Genomic DNA, 17173 nt, shown 5'->3' with positions numbered 1-17173 from the left:
TCACCATGTTAAAGTCTTGTAGGCATAATCACATGATCTGGATTTCAAGCTGGAATTTTTAGGGCTGATTCACACTAACAAGAGGTTTTTTTTTTCGAGCCTAGTGATTTGAAAAGCTCTTGCCAATGCAATGCTATGGGGGATTTTTACAAAATCCAATCACTCAAGTGAGAACATTCCCATAGGATAACATTAGCAAGAGCTTTAAAATAGCAAAGCACTTAGAAAAGCTCTTGTAGTGTGAATTAGCCCTTAGATTTTTACCATCAAACGTCGTTATCAACTAGTGTAGCTGCACGCATGTTAGAAGTTGCCATTGGTGGGTGGCAAAGCTATAGCTGGGGCACAGATCCCAAGGAGTCCCCTAGCGTCCCCCATTGCTAACACATGGTGGCTGTAGACCCCCTCTTGATGCTTGACCTCCTAACCATAAGAAAAAGCTGAAAAGCAGTGACAATTTACTCTTTCGCCACTGATAACCTGGTGCAGCACAACGGGCTCAAAAAGCTGAAGTGTTCGATTACATACCAGCATGGAGTTTTGGCTGTACAGAATACGCATAATTATGACAGAGTTTTAGCAGGTGCTACTATTAATGCACAATCACTAATTCACTTACTTTTCAGTAAGCCTCGCTACTGTCCAATATTGAGATGAGCTTAAATTCCAACTTAGCTTGCAAATTGCTGTGGATTTGAAACTGTGCTAATCAAACCATGGAGCGGCTAATCAGTTACCCGGCAGCTGGTTAATTAACCACCAGCCAACAGGTTTGATTGCATGCAAATTTACATGGACGTGAAACATGAGCCAAAATCAGAATGCATGCCTTGTCCAATATGACCTATTAGACAATGTTTAATATATTCAGGCTAAATTTCACTTACGTACTCCAATGCGCTTTAGCTTGAAGAATTGTAGCAAATTACACCTCCAGGAGCTCAAACCCTACATGACTCAGGAAAAGGTAACAGAGGCAGGCCCGCGGTTTACATCACAGGAACAAATAGGCAGAGATGTCCTGGCACCCTAGACTTTACCCTCCATGAACTTACAAACACCTGCCGAACCGCACCGCAAGTATGCTGGCTGGCCCAGCTGTCACTTCTCCCTTACTTCCCTTGCCCATCATAGGTAGCTACGGGAGTCCCCAAGTATTAGGTAACCAGAGCTATCCTTGGTATTAAGTAGTTAGAGGTGCCCCTGACTGAAGGGAGATCTGGTCAGAGGAATGCAGAGACATTTACACTCCACTTGGAACTCTGCATATGGAAGGATGGAGGGAGGCACTTGGGGAGGGGAGTGAGCCACCTTTTCATCATCAGACGCCTGTACGCATGTGCCTACAGTGCTTTATGGTAAATTCCCGACATGAAGGGGTAACTCTCCACAATGAGGTACACATGCAAAGATAAACTAGCAGAGGTTCTAACCTTTCTCTTGCTCAGTTCAAAACTGTGGGCGGGAGGTTTGAGTTGGAGTTGTGCTTTAACCTCCTTAGCGGTATGGACAAGCTCAGCTAGTCCATTACCGCCGGAGAGTGCCGCTCAGGCCCTGCTGGGCCAATTTTAATGAAATAAAAAGCAGCACACGCAGCCGGCACTTTGCCAGCCGCGTGTGCTACCTGATCGCCGCTGCAGCGCGGCGATCCGCCGCGTGCAGCGGCGAAAGAGGGTCCCCCCAGCCGCTCGAGCCCAGCGTAGCCGGAACAAACTGTTCCGGCCAGCGCTAAGGGCTGGATCGGTGGCGGCTGACGTCCATGACGTCACTCCGCTCGTCGCTATGGCGACGAGGTAAGCGAAACAAGGAAGGCTGCTCATTGCGGCCTTCCTTGTTAATTCTGATCGCCAGAGGCGATCAGAGTTACGCTTTCGGAGCGCCCTCTAGTGGGCTTTCATGCAGCCAACTTTCAGGTGGCTGCATGGAATAGTTTTTTTTTTTATTTAAAAAAAACCCTCCCACAGCTGCCCTGGCGATCTTAATAGAACGCCAGGGTGGTTAATACTGTACATGAAAACTCTGACACTCTGTCTGTGCTCTGTCTGGGATAGTTTGTGATGTTGATCCACTATTTCCCCTTTGGTTACAGGTCACCTGAAACGAGAGGGATATGGAGGCTGCCATATTTATTTCCTTCCAAACAATACCAGTTGCCTGGCATCCTGCTAAACTTTCCTTCGGTGATATAGGAATTACCCACCTGATACAAGCATGTGGCCAACACAGTCAAACTGTAGTTAGAAACATCTGATCTGCATGCTTGTTCGGGGTCCATCACTGAAAGTATCAGTGCCAGAGGATCAGCAGGACAGCCTGGCAATGCATATTTTTAAAAGGAAATAAATATGTCAGCTTCCATACATCACTCACCTCAGGTTCCCTTTAACTTACATAAAGTTATTTATCACAATCAAATGACAATCTGCAGATCCTGTCAGAACTTCTGGACTTGTAGTCCACACATTAATACAATAATGGTCAGGAAGCGTATCTGATTTAATGTGTGTTCTGAAAGGCAATCAGGAATACAACAAGATGGATTTAAAAGCTCTGAGTAGTACAGTCTGTTCTGTGGCACTTGCATCAGGGGAAATTGCTAGTGCATCTAGAGAGCGTACAAGGGAATGCAGTTGCAATCAGCATTTAGAGTATACCCAGGAAATAATGGAAACAGATATTCAGATGCAGCTGGGATGTCATGTCAGGAGGTACCAAAATTAACCCCACACATTCCTGTCATCACTACAGTCAGAGTATTTCAATCTCGCTTCCGGTCCTACATTGCTCAGCGAGTACCATTCAGGCTGCTATGGGGTCTCATTATATTTTAATCGCCAGCTGAGTCGGAGCATTGATTGGCCCAACATTGATTAAACCTGAAATCAGAGCTGTATATACACAGCCTCCTCCCACACAGCCCGTTTGAGGCTACACTGTTCATCATTTGTCATTCTTGTAAAAATGGATCTTGTAAATTGTTGATGATTAAGGTAGCTGAAGAGAAATGAGTACAATGGCTATAAAGGATAAGTGTAATTATAGTAAGCTTTCAGCCTACGACCCAACACAGCATGCTTTGCGAGAGTTGTAAGCAACTCCATGCACTGCTCTGTACTCTGCTCATCGCTTGGTCTCTCCACTGCCACTTTGGTATTTGCATTATCAATACCTGAGGTGCAAGTACAAATCAGAGTCCTGCAGCAACACTGTGATGGCCCTTTCCATCCTATCAGGGAGCCCATCTGCCAGTGAGCCTCCATGATTGCTCCCCCTCACCAATAAATGTGGCCACCATGATGCCTTTCCCTCCCACATAGAAATGACCATGTCACCCCAGTATAGCCATGTCCCCCACCTCCCCAAGTATTGCCTGTCTCCCCTGTATAGCTATGTACCCACCTCCATATAACCATGTCCCCCTGCAGAGTAGCAAAATGAAGCTGGTTCTGTTATAGAACATAATGCCATCCCCTACTCACTTTTCTGGCACCTACCTTCATCTTGTGTTGTCAGAGGCGCTGGCAGGAAAGCAGTATTTGTAGCTATATGCCCCTATCTCTCTCCAAGCCCCTCTGCATGGCTATCATTGAAGCAATCTGTATTGGGAATGGAAAGCGGAAAATACAAGGTTTTCTCCCTTTGCTCCAAGCCCTGAAGCCCCCCCCCTCCCCCTTTGTTAAGTTTACAAACAAGCAAAAGGAATGGCCATTGCCATTCTGACACTAAGGGCTGGAACCCACAGGAGCGCTTTTGGCAGCGTTTTGGCAGCACTGCGATACGCTAGCAGTTTGCCAAAACGCTGGGCTAATGTTAATGGATGGGGCAACTTCCACAGGAGCGTTTGCGTTTCTCAGAAACGTAAACGCAGGACATGCAGCATTTTGGGAGCGTTAGCGCTTCAATGTAAAGTATTGAACTGCTAGCGGAAACACGCAGCAAAACCTAAACTGAGCGGTTTTGCTAGCGTTTTGCGGTTCAGCACACTGTAACAAAATGAAAAATAATTCACAGGACCAATCAGGATAAAAACGCAAAACGCAAAACGCTACACAACCGCTGGGGAAAAAAATACAATGTTGCAAAACACGACCAAAAACGCGCATGAATCCGCTTGCAAACCGCTCAGACAAAACGCTAGCGGTTGCGTTTTGCGTTTGCGGTTTTCAGTGGGTTCCAGGCCTAAGAGAACTCAGGAAAAGGACTGTGCTATGATGTGTGTATAGCGGCAAGATTGCTAAATCTGCATCTTATTTGAATCCCCCACCCACACACCATGCTGGGTGTTCCTGTTCTTTGCATAAAGAGCGGCCACTAAAGTATGTGCTGGCCACACTGAGTGGGCAATGTTAAGAAGTGGAAATGTAGCAAGCAAGTATTCTTTGATACCACAAATTTTAATTGCCACAATACCACAAAACATGGTGTGTCAGGCTGTAACTACAAATAGTAGGAGGATGGAGTTGTTCATTATATTATACACTTGTCTAAGCACGCCAACCCTCCTCAGAAAGTCAATTTAGAAAGTATCACTGATAGGTCAGTTGTCTGTTTACCTCATGAGTCCCACCAAGAGGGACCAGGGAGGGTCAGCAACGGCCTATGACATAACCTCACTTTAATCGGAGGAATCAGGGTGCATGGCAGCATGTGTCCTGCCTCCTCCCAAAAGTTGATGTGGGAGGCTGGACCACTGCCAGGACGCACCATGTAGCCTCCTGAAAAACCCAAGGCCCATGCTGGATCAAATTCTTGCCAGACTGTTTTTACAATATTGTTCAATTGCTGCTAGACAAAAAAACACATGGATCTCATGTACTTTTTTTTAGATTCAATACAGTAATTTACAAATGCAATAAAACACCAATGGTTATGTTTCCAAGAACATCTTTCAGCCATAACAATCTTACTCTGCCACCGCTGAAGGAAAAAAATAGAATACATCTCTGTCTCTTTGAATTTTTGGTACTGTGACAATATAAAATAAAGCAATCCGCCTACTAAAAATAGCTCCCTAAAACGCCTGCCTGTTCAGCGAGGGAAGACTTGCAGCTTGCAAGAATTCTTAGAACTAAGCCTGGAGTGAAATCTCTCTTCTGAATGTGCTGAAGTCACACAGGGGGCTCAGCTGGTAGAAGGCAAGCAGATTGCAACTGGAAGTAAACTATTTTTAATAACCTCCATCTTTGATGCGAGGAAGGAGACTGCTAAAGACAGTGCAGAGTACACCTGCTGCTATAGGAGTGCCTGGTTCATGGCTGAGGATGTTATTTGGGATGATAAATAAAACATGGCAGACCTAGAATAGAAATGTAACAAAATAAATAATACATGATCAGAATAGCTTAGGAATCCAAGGATTTTACAATGGTCATGTGTACACCACTATTCCTGAAGCCAAAAATAAGATTTAGTGTTATAAGTATACAGAAATTTAAAAATAAACAGTTTTGCATGCAAACTGCAGAATGTAGTGCTGTAACTTTTGGATAGATGGCCAATCTTTTTTATAGTAAAGGGATTGGACAATTTTGAAGTATTGATATAAATGTGCCCAACAGAAAAAAAGCCATACAGCCCACATTTGCAGAAATAAAATACCGGTGTACGAACATCAAATTCTGGACATTAGGTCTGTTTGCTTGTTTCCAAAACTCCTTTAGATGAGCCCATTCTGAGTGTCCTTGTTTGCATGACCCAGCCTGGTAAAAAACCTTCAATTCTGATTGCCCATTTTTACAACCTCCATGTGGTATGAGGGTCAACCGATATTGAATACTGTGAGTAGATTGTTTAGGTAACCTCTTATACTACACTGAGGTGGTAAACCTGATCAGTAGAAAAGGTGGTCACTGTGGGGATACCATGGTCACCTGTATGACAAGGAGAGACCAGGAGCCAAATGGTGCAGTATTGTGGGGTATTAAATGTTAGATTGTAGTATAAGAGTATTTATTCTGAAAAAGGTGAGTTGCAGTCCCTGTAACCACCCTATATTGCCTATAGGAAAATAACCATCCCCGCTCAGTATTCTAAGTCCTACTGGTACTCAATGGTTGCACTCCTAGTTGGTCCTTCTTGGTTGTAGATAACACCAAACCCAGAAAGTAAACACCTCCAATGGAGATGTAATTTATAGTACTGGTGGGTTTGGGCATCTCATACCCCAGTACTAAAATTGGATAATTAAAAATGGTGTGTAGCAGACTTTATTCCTTTTGGGTCTTCTAGGCATTTGTTTTGGTCAACTCCGCTACCTCCAATGTCACCAAAGCTTACCGGTATATTGGGAATTCAAATAGGCTTAGTAAGACATGACTGTCCAATGCTACTATGGGGGGAGAGGGGTGCTTTGGTCACGGAAACTATTGTTACACTCATGTAAGAAAAAGAGCACCTAGGGAAAGCACTGAAACTGAATGCCTACTGATTGGTTATTTGGCAAGGGTGAACATCTGTGGTTGTGAATAGGAGGGTTAGTGTGCACTGCAAGGGAGAGGCAGTGTGGGGTTAGCAGCAGTACTTTTAGGTATTGGAGTACATGATGATAGGTACCCCTTCCGAATTGGTTGCAGATAGGGAACAGCTATTCCCCTGCTAGTATGGCAGGTATGGCACTCCAGGTACATGCCATACTTTACATACACCTCTCTGTATGCCTTCTCCAATCCATATAGCCACAGATCGCCTACACACATAGCATGACGGAACACAGAGCACCAGAGACATTCATATTGTTCCCACAACCTTATACTGTATTTTTTCAGTCATTTTCTAAACTTTAAGAGGTGCTTGCGTGCCATTTTTCTTAAAAACATGCTAAACAGTAACCAGTACAACTGCCATCTACGTGTTTACTATTTACCTATTTACATCATTGTTTTACTTCAGCTAACATCTGGAAATATGCCTGAAGAAGGGGACTAGATCCTAGAAACCTTGCATAATTTAACTCTATCAGTTAGCCATTAAAAGGTATTACTTTTACAAGACAAGCTTTTTTCTACCTTTTTAAAAACACGAAGAGTGTTTCATCAGTTATACTGACATGAGCACATTTAGATAATATACAGTATTATTCACCCCAACTTTAATTGGAACCAGAAGTGAGAGGAAGAAGGGTGCCATATTGATCTTTTGGCTTTAGTTGTTTTTGAGTCACACACCTGCAACAAGCATGCAGCCAGTGGGGTCAGACCAGAGTCACAGCAACTGATCTGCATGCTCATTCTGGGCCAGTGGCTTCAAGTGCATCATCTTGTTATAGTAAACTCCCAGGGACCAGGAAAAGTGGTTTACTATATAAGAATTGATCATACATTGTATATTAATACAGACGCATTTGTTGGAACCTGAGGACTGAGTTTACTATACATCAGAGTTTACTATAACGAGATTGTACTGTATTACCTACAGAGCTTCAGCACAGAAGTCAGGCAACTGGCATTAGGGAATGAAGATGGCAGCCCCTGTAATCATCTCATTTCAGGTTCCCTTTAACTACACCCAACTCATTGTATTGAGAGATGAATGTGCAGCATTTGAATTTATAAACCTCAATATTACAAATACGCGTCTATTGTAAACAAACACACCATCAATAGGCTCAAAACCACAACACACTCCCGGATACACAATGTAGATCAAGTACTGATCATTAGATTAGTACAGAATAGTCCATTCAAAAAGTCTTCCTGAATAGAGGAAGTCAAATGAAAAAAAAAATGACATGTTGTACACAATTGGGTTAATGTTAAATACATTTAATGATTATTACACAGATGTTAGAAATTACAAGGAAACTACTATGCCATGTAACATATCCTGGAAGGCCACTGTGATTTAATCTAATGCACAGCCATAACGTAGATCTGTAAATATAATTAAGGGTAGACATGAATATTGTGACATTATACAGGCCACGGCTTTATTTCAAGAAAAATGTGAATTCCCTATTTGACTGGGGTTTTATAATGCAGAAACATGGTGTCATCCCACCTCATATAGGCATGCAATTAAAGGGATACTGTAGGGGGTCGGGGGAAAATGAGTTGAACTTACCCGGGGCTTCTAATGGTCCCCCGCAGACATTCTGTGCCCGCGCAGCCACTCACCGATGCTCCGGCCCCGCCTCCAGTTCACTTCTGGAATTTCTGACTTTAAAGTCAGAAAACCACAGCGCCTGCGTTGCCATGTCCTCAATCCCGCTGATGTCACCAGGAGTGTACTGCGTAGACACAGACCATACTGGGCCTGCGCTGTGCGCTCTTGGTGACATCAGCGGGATCGAGGACACGGCAACGCAGGCGCAGTGGTTTTCAGACTTTAAAGTCTGAAATTCCAGAAGTGAACCGGAGGCGGGGCCGGAGCATCGGTAAGTGGCTGCACCAACACAGGATGTCTGCGGGGGACCGTTAGAAGCCCCGGGTAAGTTCAACTCATTTTCCCCCGACCCCCCTACAGTATCCCTTTAAGGCACCAGGAAATCTGGGCGCAGAGCAAAGTTGAAAACCGGTTCACCCTGATCTTGCAAAAGTCCCGTCGTGTTAATTACTATTACCCTCCAGGCCACCCTGGACTCAGGACTAAGACATAATTCAGCTGCCAGCTATTGCTGGTGGCCGAATTACACTGTTTCTATAGGCATATGAGCTCAGTCTTTTGAAGGCACCCATATTACTGTCCGAGCGCCGATATGGCCCTAATTCCCATTACTGCGTATGGCGGCTCATGGTGCACCCAAATTTTGTGCGCCGTTTTTGGCTGCCTCGTCATATAGCCCACAAAGCATATACAGCTAAGTACGGATCGTCCAAAAGATTAATTCTTTGTGGTGTGCATGACTACGGGTGTGGCGTGGGGGCATGGTTAGATGTGTGAAAGGGGCATGTCTTTTAGGTGGCCCTTTTCCTTACGTCAAAAGGTTGGGAGGTATGATTATCATGGTGGATCAGTGAATGAATGGGGATGCTGATTGAAATTCCCAAAGTGAACTCCAACAGCATTATTGGGAAAATACACGATTTTTTAATATTCAGCAGAACATTGCAGTCTGTGGGGCTGGAAAGTGCTTGAAAGAAGGCAATCACACTCTCTATGAGCACTCTGCATGTCTTCCTGTACCTATAAGCCAGGAGCAGAAGCTCTGTACAGAAGGAAATAGAAGAGGGGTGATATAAGAACAGGCTAGTCATCAACACCTTCAGTAGATTCCATTTGCACCAAACTGTGGCCCATAGCAGCCTTTTTCGCTAAAACGCTGGTGAACACAAATTCATTGTTTTTGCTGTGAATGTTGTTTCAGGAAATTCACCCCTCAGAGTACTGTACAAAGCCTATGGGGAGATCTATCATATCTGCCACACAGAAAGAAAGTGCAAAACAAGAGAAGAAGTTAGCCATACACTGAAAGCATAGCTCCCAACTGACCCACTTTTAAGAGAGACAGTCCCTCTTTGGGAACCGCACCCCTCTGTCTCTCTTTCTCCTTCATTTGCACCTTAGGACTGGTGTAAAGATCTATGTTAATATTTGTATTTTACTACTTAAAAATGTGTTTAACTGACTTCATTCTCATCCTTTAATTTAATACTTATTTCTAAATGTAAATATGTAGAAGCCCTAGTGATGATAGAAAGAACCAGTATGGTATGAATTGTAAGGCCTCTTGCACACTGCAAGCAATTCAGATTCAGATTCCGCTTTGTTTTTACTTCCGATTCAGATTCAGATTTGCAGTTTGCTCCTTGCACACTGCAAATCTGAATCTGAATCGGAGGTAAAAACTGATTAAAAAGCGGAATCTGAATCTGAATTGCTTGCAGTGTGCAAAAGGCCTAAAACTACAACTTTTGCTTATCAATTCTTTGTGGTGTGCATGATTAGGGGTGTGGCAAGGGCTTCCCTGGAGGTGGGGCAGGTCTTAGGATGCCCCTCTTTCTTATCTCAGAAAGTTGGCAGGTATGTGAAAGATTTGATCTGCGTAGAAGCACCTAATTTTGATAAAATGATCTCTCAAATTCGCAATACAATTCTAAAATAACAGTAATAGTACTACTTTTATTCCGATAAAAAATTATCAAGAAATATTGATCATTTTACAGCCTTGCTCCAGGCTATAGGATTCAGATTTTAAAAGCAATTTGAATGAATACCACTCGATACAGAATAAAGCTATTTGGCATCAACCCCCCTCCATACTACGTCCCACCCCCTCCCGTGCTGTGTGAGTGAAATAAGAATGGTCTTTCTTGATCATCACAACTCATTTTAAGGCCATAATTGATCAGAAAAGGCTGAGGTTCTAAAATATTTGTTTTTAATGAATTATAGAGTTCTGATTTTTGAGGTACAAGTTATTAAAAACGGCTTATAGTGTATTACGTTAACAATGCCGCTTCATTCATAAATTCCTCATCTTTAGGGTTCCTCCTGTTTCAGGACCTCTTCCAAATCCAAAAAATGTTTCCCTCTAAAGCAGGGGTCTCAAACTCAATTTACCTGGGGGCCGCAGGAGGCAAAGTCAGGATGAGGCTGGGCTGCATAAGGAATTTCACAATCGCTGTGCATGGCAGCCTCTGCCCGCCCCTCTCACTCTTCCTTCACAGAGAGGGTCGGGGAGAGGCGGCGATTGACGTCAGGAGGGGCAGAGCTGAAGCTGAAAGCTCTGCCCCTTCCAGGAAATGCTGGCGGATTGCCCCCCGGGCGATTTGGGGGCTCTGCAGCCCTCGTTTAGCGGCGGGGATGCGGCGGATTACTTGGGAGCACTGAAGCGAACTATAAGGAAGCTTTTGCCGGCGAGGGCCACAAAATATTGTATCGAGGGCCGCAAATGGCCCACGGGCCGCGAGTTTGAGACCCCTGCTCTAAAGTCTCCTGGATGTTCACCAATCAGTAAACAAGCAATTCTGAATCGCGCATGCGCAAGTTCCAAAAAAAAGGTGAAAGGAAACACTTGGGCACTTTTTTCTGTACACAGCGATGGGTGCTTACTGGAGAATATTCAACAGAGGGGGCCAGTGGAATATTGAAAAGGTGGGCATTGGGAGGGCCCCCGAAGTAAGAGGGTGAACAGCAGGTAATTTAGCACACCACACTAGCATTTATTCTATACATACATATTTTAGAATGTATAATTCACTATACTTTTTTTTTTTATACTTTAAAGGGATACTGTAGGGGGGTCAGGGTAAAATGAGTTGAAATTACCCGGAGCTTCTAACGGTCTCCCGCAGACGTCCTGTGCATGCGCAGCCACTCACCGATGCTCTGGCCCCGCCTCCGGTTCACTTCTGGAATTTCAGACTTTAAAGTCTGAAAACCACTGCTCCTGCATTGCCATGTCCTTACTCCCGCTGATGTCACCAGGAGTGTACTGCGCAGACACAGACCATACTGGGCCTGCGCAGTACGTTCCTGGTGACATCAGCAGGAGCGAGGACACGGCAACGCAGGCGCAGTGGTTTTCAGACTTTAAAGTCTGAAATTCCAGAAGTGAACCGGAGGCAGGGCCGGAACATCGGTGAGTGGCTGTGTTGACACAGGATGTCTGCGGGGGACCAGTAGAAGCCCTGGGTAAGTTCAACTCATTTTCCCCCGACCCCCCTACAGTATTCCTTTAAAGCAATGTACCAAGCTTTCCGGTAAGTTAATCCAAAAGAAAGATGTTCATCAAGGGTTTTCCCATGTAAAGTAGTTTATAATCAAAGCCTGCCTGAAAGCCACTGTAAACCATACAGCAGAGTAACACAATTCACTCAAGCTGGATCCCTGGAGACCGTCACTTGTCTGAGCTAAGCATACATTAATACAGAGTCATTTATGACCCTTCAAAGTTGGTAGTTACAGTGACAGGGAATTCTTATTCAGATGACAGCATTGTCTTCCCCCAAAACCTCCCACGGAATCCTATCTTCTCATCTGACAGGACGTGGATCTCACTACAACACAAAGAGAACTGACTCTTCTAGAAAATAATATTTCTGAGCAACAAAATTACATATTGCCTCTTAAAGGATTTTTAACAGTACTAGTTGCCTGGCGGCCCTGCTGGTCTATTTGGATGCAGTAGTGTTTAAATAACACCAGAAATAAGCATGCAGCTAATATCAGATCTGACAATGTCAGAAACAACGATACATGTTTTAGAATGATCTGCTGCGTGTTCAGGGTCTGTGGCTAAAAGTATTAGAGGCAGAGGACCAGCAGGATAGCCAGGCAACTGGTATGGCTTAAAAGGAGATCAATATGGCAGCCTCCATATCCCCTCTCACTTCAGTTGTCCTTTAAAATAGCCATACATCATATAGTCCTGTACAATATAATCACATCTATGTAGTATAAAGGTGCCCATTAATGGTAAAATCCTGCTGCCAATCAACTGTATCCAATCACTGCGGTAATCGATTAGTCGTGCCCATTAACAGCCGAATGCCCACTATCCAGGTCGATCAGATCATTGGAATACATTTTTCTTATTAATCCCATCTATCTGATCAAATTGTTAGGAATTCTGCCATTAATGGGTACAACTGATCATTTGCAATCGATTACCACGGCCATCGGAAATTAATCGATCGACCACAGGATTGTACCGTTGATTAGCACCTTAAAGTGAACCTCCAGACTAAAAATCTACTCAGTAGCACATAAAATGTTTCTTTAACAGTTTCACAGCATCAGAACTTTATTTTTCTTATCAAAGCCTCATTTTTGGCTGCACAGAAGCAAAGCTCCGCCCCATCAAAGAAATTGCCCGGGCATTCTTCCCCTGATGCTGTGCAAAGCATGATGGGATTTCTGATGTTGTTCTTGTTGCCTAGCAACTGGGAGGGGTGATCAGGACACAGGGCAGTTGGAACGGTGTCTCATGCTGCCCGTCACCTCCTTTCATCCAAAAATATAGCTGCCCCCATGAAATCACAAAAATGTGCCTGTTCATTTAAAACAGGATGACATTACCTATCTTTTTTAATTAACATAACTAATGTAACTTAATGCCAGTATGTTTGTTTAGGCTGAAGTTCCTCTTTAACTAACTAAAGACCGTGTCACGCCAATAGGCGTGATCGTGGCGGCAGCCCCAGGACCGCCTAACGCCAATGGGCATCAAGTCCTGGGGCGGGGATTTGAAGTAGATCGTGGATGTCTCCCAGCGGCGAGATTGTTAGACGGCGAAACCGATGTCTAATTAACCTGTACAGCGCTGCGATCTATGGCAGCACTGTACTGGGGACAGCCGTGTGACACGGCTGTCCCCTCTGTAGCTGCGGAAGTGATCCCCTGTCATAGGTTGAAGCCTATGACAACCGATCGCGCTGAATGGCTGGCGGGTGAGTATAAAATAAATCAATCAATCAGTAAATTTATTTAAAAAAAAAAAAGACCCCAGAAAGCTCTGTTGGTGGGGAGAAAAGGAAGGGGGGGTCCACTTGTGTGCAGAGTTGTGCGGCCCTGCAGCAAAGCCTTAAAGCTGCAGTGGCCCAATTCCTGAAAAAAGGCCTGGACACTAGGGGGGTTATCACCATGGTCCTCAAGTGGTTAAGGGACATCAGATTTAAAGGACCACAACAGTGAAAAAAGTAAACAGTTAAAACCTGACATAGCCGGCAGGTTTTGGACTAGTCCATCGCCTCATGGGCGATATTCAGGGTTTTCTTTGTTTTCAAAATAATTTCCTGAACGGCAGTTGCTAAGTCTAGCTGATAAAATAGTGTGCAAATATGTACGGAGGTTGGCATCTTACTATTTTGGCAGTTAAACTGCTGGTTCAGGAAATGCTATTGAAAGCAAAGAAAACACAGACTATCGAGTCCAAAACCTATTTGTTCTGTCAGATTTTAACTGCTTACTTTTTTCCCCATAGTGGTCCTTTCAATACATTGTTTACAGAACATATAACAGTGGTAAGATTGGACAACCAAGATTGTATGGCCAGCTTTACTGCATAGACTAGGTGTCGTCAACTATTATAAGTCTGACAGGTCTTCCCCATTATTAAATGCATCACACCATACATATTTTCTGATACGCAGGAACAACAATCATTGTCCAACATTTCCCCTAATGGCTTGTGCTGAAGTACACTATGCACTGCCCTACTCAGCTCAACGGATGGGGGTCAGAGTTAGAATGCAATGCCGGGAGCTGAGCAGCACTGTGTAATGCACAACCACTGCATATTAATCAGTCCTAAATGTGACATTTGTGTTTCCTCTGCATGCGAGAAGAGCACTTTAGGGCCTGTACACACTGCTGCGCTTGCGTTGCGTTTTTAAAAACGCATGCGTTTTTAAAAACGCAAGGTCTTTTGAAAAAGAATAAAAATCGTGATGACTTGTACACACTGGTGCGATGCCTTTTTAGAAAAACGCAATCGCAGTGCCTGCTGCGCTTTTTTAATAGCAGCGCATGAAAAACGCATTAAAAACGCATGCGCTTGCGTTTTTGCCTGCGTTTTTCAGAAGTCAGTATCCCAGAAGACTCTGCAATCTCCTGATTCCTGTTGAAATGTAAACTAGAAAAAAAACAAAGGATTCTTTAGCCAATCAGCAATTACAAGAAAAACGCAAAGGCACAAAAAACGCAGGCAAAAGCGCATGCGTTTTTAAAACTACAGGCACTTTAAAAACGCATGCGATTTTGCTTGCGTTTTTCAGTGTGTACAGGCCCTTATTTGTATTTGAATAGGAGTTTCATTTGTATTTAAAACTTTGGACAGAGTAAAGAATGATTACAACACAACTGTGTTTTTGCTTCTGCAACTGTCCCCATTGGTGGTAAAGATACTGTACTTCCTGTCCATACAGGAAATGAGTAATCCAGAGAGACCATATTAAGAGAAACTTTCTACAGCAGAGCGTGAAACATGTAGAACCTTTGTCAGATGCTTACTGTTCTCACTCATTTCCTTCCTTTGTGCCACCATAAGTTAAATTCAGTTATTTGTGTCACAAAAAAAAAAAAAAAAAGACAAAAAGTGAGTAGATTTCTCTTCAACAGAGGAATAGACCTCAATAACAGCCTGACAGGTTTTCTAACCTTTCCTACTCTATCTAAAAGTGAAGAACATTTGCAGTGGGTTGTGGAATTTGAGTTTGGTAACATTCAGTCACAGCACAAAAAAAAAAAAAAAGAAAGGACTTCAAAGGTAAATAAAAAGGCTGTGTTTGGAAAAATGGAAATTAAAGAAAACACATAAATAGGAATCAAATGCCAGATAACATTTCTCCAAAACCCCTCACCAAAAACGTAATACTGCTTTTAAAACTAAGTCAAAGTCCTAAGTCAAGTCAAAGAGGCAAAATATGTACACAAGCCCTAATGCTAGGTACACACCATAAGATAGTTTGGCAGATAGATGGTTCGATAGATCATTTCCGACATGTCCGATCTTATTTTTGATCATTTTTCGGATCGATTTCTCATATAAGTAAATAGAAACTGATGAGAAAAGATAAGAAAATTGATTGGAAAATCAATCAGATAGTAAATGGGCTGAAAAATCTCATCGGGTGTACCTAGCATAACAGATGCTAGGCTGAAAAATCTCATCGTGTGTACCTAGCATAACAGATGCCATCACCATCTTCAGATTAATTCATAAGTAGAAAAACAAGTTGGGGATTCAAGATAGCAGAAAGAGAATTCATTATGGTCTTGTTGGTGGGGTGAAACAAGAAAAAACAGCAAAACAATGCAAAGATAGATATATATACACTCAAAACTTAAAACAAAATCCGTTTTGGGTGGAATAGGCAGCTTTTATTTAACAATATTTTATAAAAAATATATCTCGGTCAAAGAAATGGCTTTTTTTGGTGCAAGCTACTGCAGTTGGGAGTGTTTATTTTCCACACACAGGATTAAATACTGTATAATCACTGAACAAATGCAAAATCCTGCAATTTATAGAATTTATAGGCTCTAAATACCCTTATGGGGCTACAGTTCTTCAGGAAAATGGCAAACACAGAAAGCCACACACATTTCAGATAGTCAGCACTGCTGTTACTTCTTACTATAGCCCTTGTAAACACACTTAATTAAAATGGAAAAAAAAAAGGACTAATTTAGCTAACGAGCAGCAAGCACGCTGGTCATCATATTCAATTATCGAAACTTGCAGAAGAAAAACGCTGACATGGTTTCACTGGCACTCTTCCAGCAACTTGAGGGGGGGAAAAACCAGATCCACAGAAAAATCAATATCTCACAATCTAGCGAGAAATGGCTGAAATTTGACTTACTTCCTCATAAGGAATCAAACTACTCTGGTCAGATCGGGGCAGCCAGCTGCAGGTGCATCGTGGGTAATGTTGACTTACCATCTTTATCAGGTATTCAATCCACAAAGCACCAAATTCAACGTTATCATTGCCATCATCAACATAGCACCATAGAAAGTGATCACATGAGAAGGGACGGTTCAGAGGCACTTACCTGAAAAGAGAAAAGGACAAAATTTGAGCTTGCTAATCGCAAAGGGCTAATCTCTTTAACATGTTAGTTAAATTGGTTGTGACACAAAGTCGGATCAGGCCTGCCGTGGCAACGGAAACAGAAACATTTAACCTTGGGGTGAGGAGGATATTTGATGGAGTGATACACCAGGCGACGGAAATAATTTATATTTATTGGACAAACAATACAGACAAATCAGACAGTTTTCTGCAATTTATTGCACAACAGATTTAACAATGGAGGCAGCTGATGGATATGTAAAGCCTCTTATGTCCGCTGTGGTGATCCCTTCAGGAAATATCTAATGACTGGAGTGAGATCTGTGGTAGCTTTCTCTCTCTTTGTAGGCCAGCCGGGTGCAGGTTGTTGCTGGGAGTCTGCCAGTGATCTCCTAGGCAACTGACATCTCAAAGGAGCCACAAATAGCAGCAAACCCCAGCATGCTTACTGGTGTCGCACACAATACTATCCGGCCTGACAGCAAACATGCAAGTAATCTTCAGACATGCGTTATGCAAACAATCTTAATCGGGCTTTCTCTCAGGGAGCTGGAGCTCACTCCATTCAGGTTTGATATGCAAATATATTGCCTTTGCCATTTTCTTTTTATCATCAAGGACACCATACAAAATGTCTTGATTCTACAGGCTGCCATAGACAGAGCTAGCGGCTGCATTGGCAGGCACAATGCCACTGCTCTCTGTGCATTCTGGAT

At 43.2% G+C, this 17173-nt stretch overlaps 1 protein-coding gene across 4 annotated transcripts in view; it reads right to left on the bottom strand.

Annotated features, from left to right (window-relative positions):
- Window positions 1-17173, bottom strand: part of ANK3 (ankyrin 3) — an 825851-nt gene that overhangs the window by 493827 nt on the left and 314851 nt on the right. The window contains exon 1 of one of the 4 annotated variants that reach the window (XM_068258461.1): window positions 16323-16419. The exons of 2 other annotated variants lie outside the window; for them this stretch is intronic. In XM_068258461.1, the coding sequence (XP_068114562.1) occupies window positions 16323-16325 (3 nt within the window). In that variant the 5' untranslated portion in view covers window positions 16326-16419. Of the gene's footprint in view, window positions 1-16244; window positions 16420-17173 lie in introns of those variants that run through there. One more of the 4 variants, XM_068258456.1, reaches the window with a different exon arrangement.

Source organism: Hyperolius riggenbachi, chromosome 10 (genome assembly GCF_040937935.1).
Source record: "Hyperolius riggenbachi isolate aHypRig1 chromosome 10, aHypRig1.pri, whole genome shotgun sequence".
Taxonomy (NCBI): domain Eukaryota; kingdom Metazoa; phylum Chordata; class Amphibia; order Anura; family Hyperoliidae; genus Hyperolius; species Hyperolius riggenbachi.
This window is presented reverse-complemented; position numbering and strand designations above follow the sequence as displayed.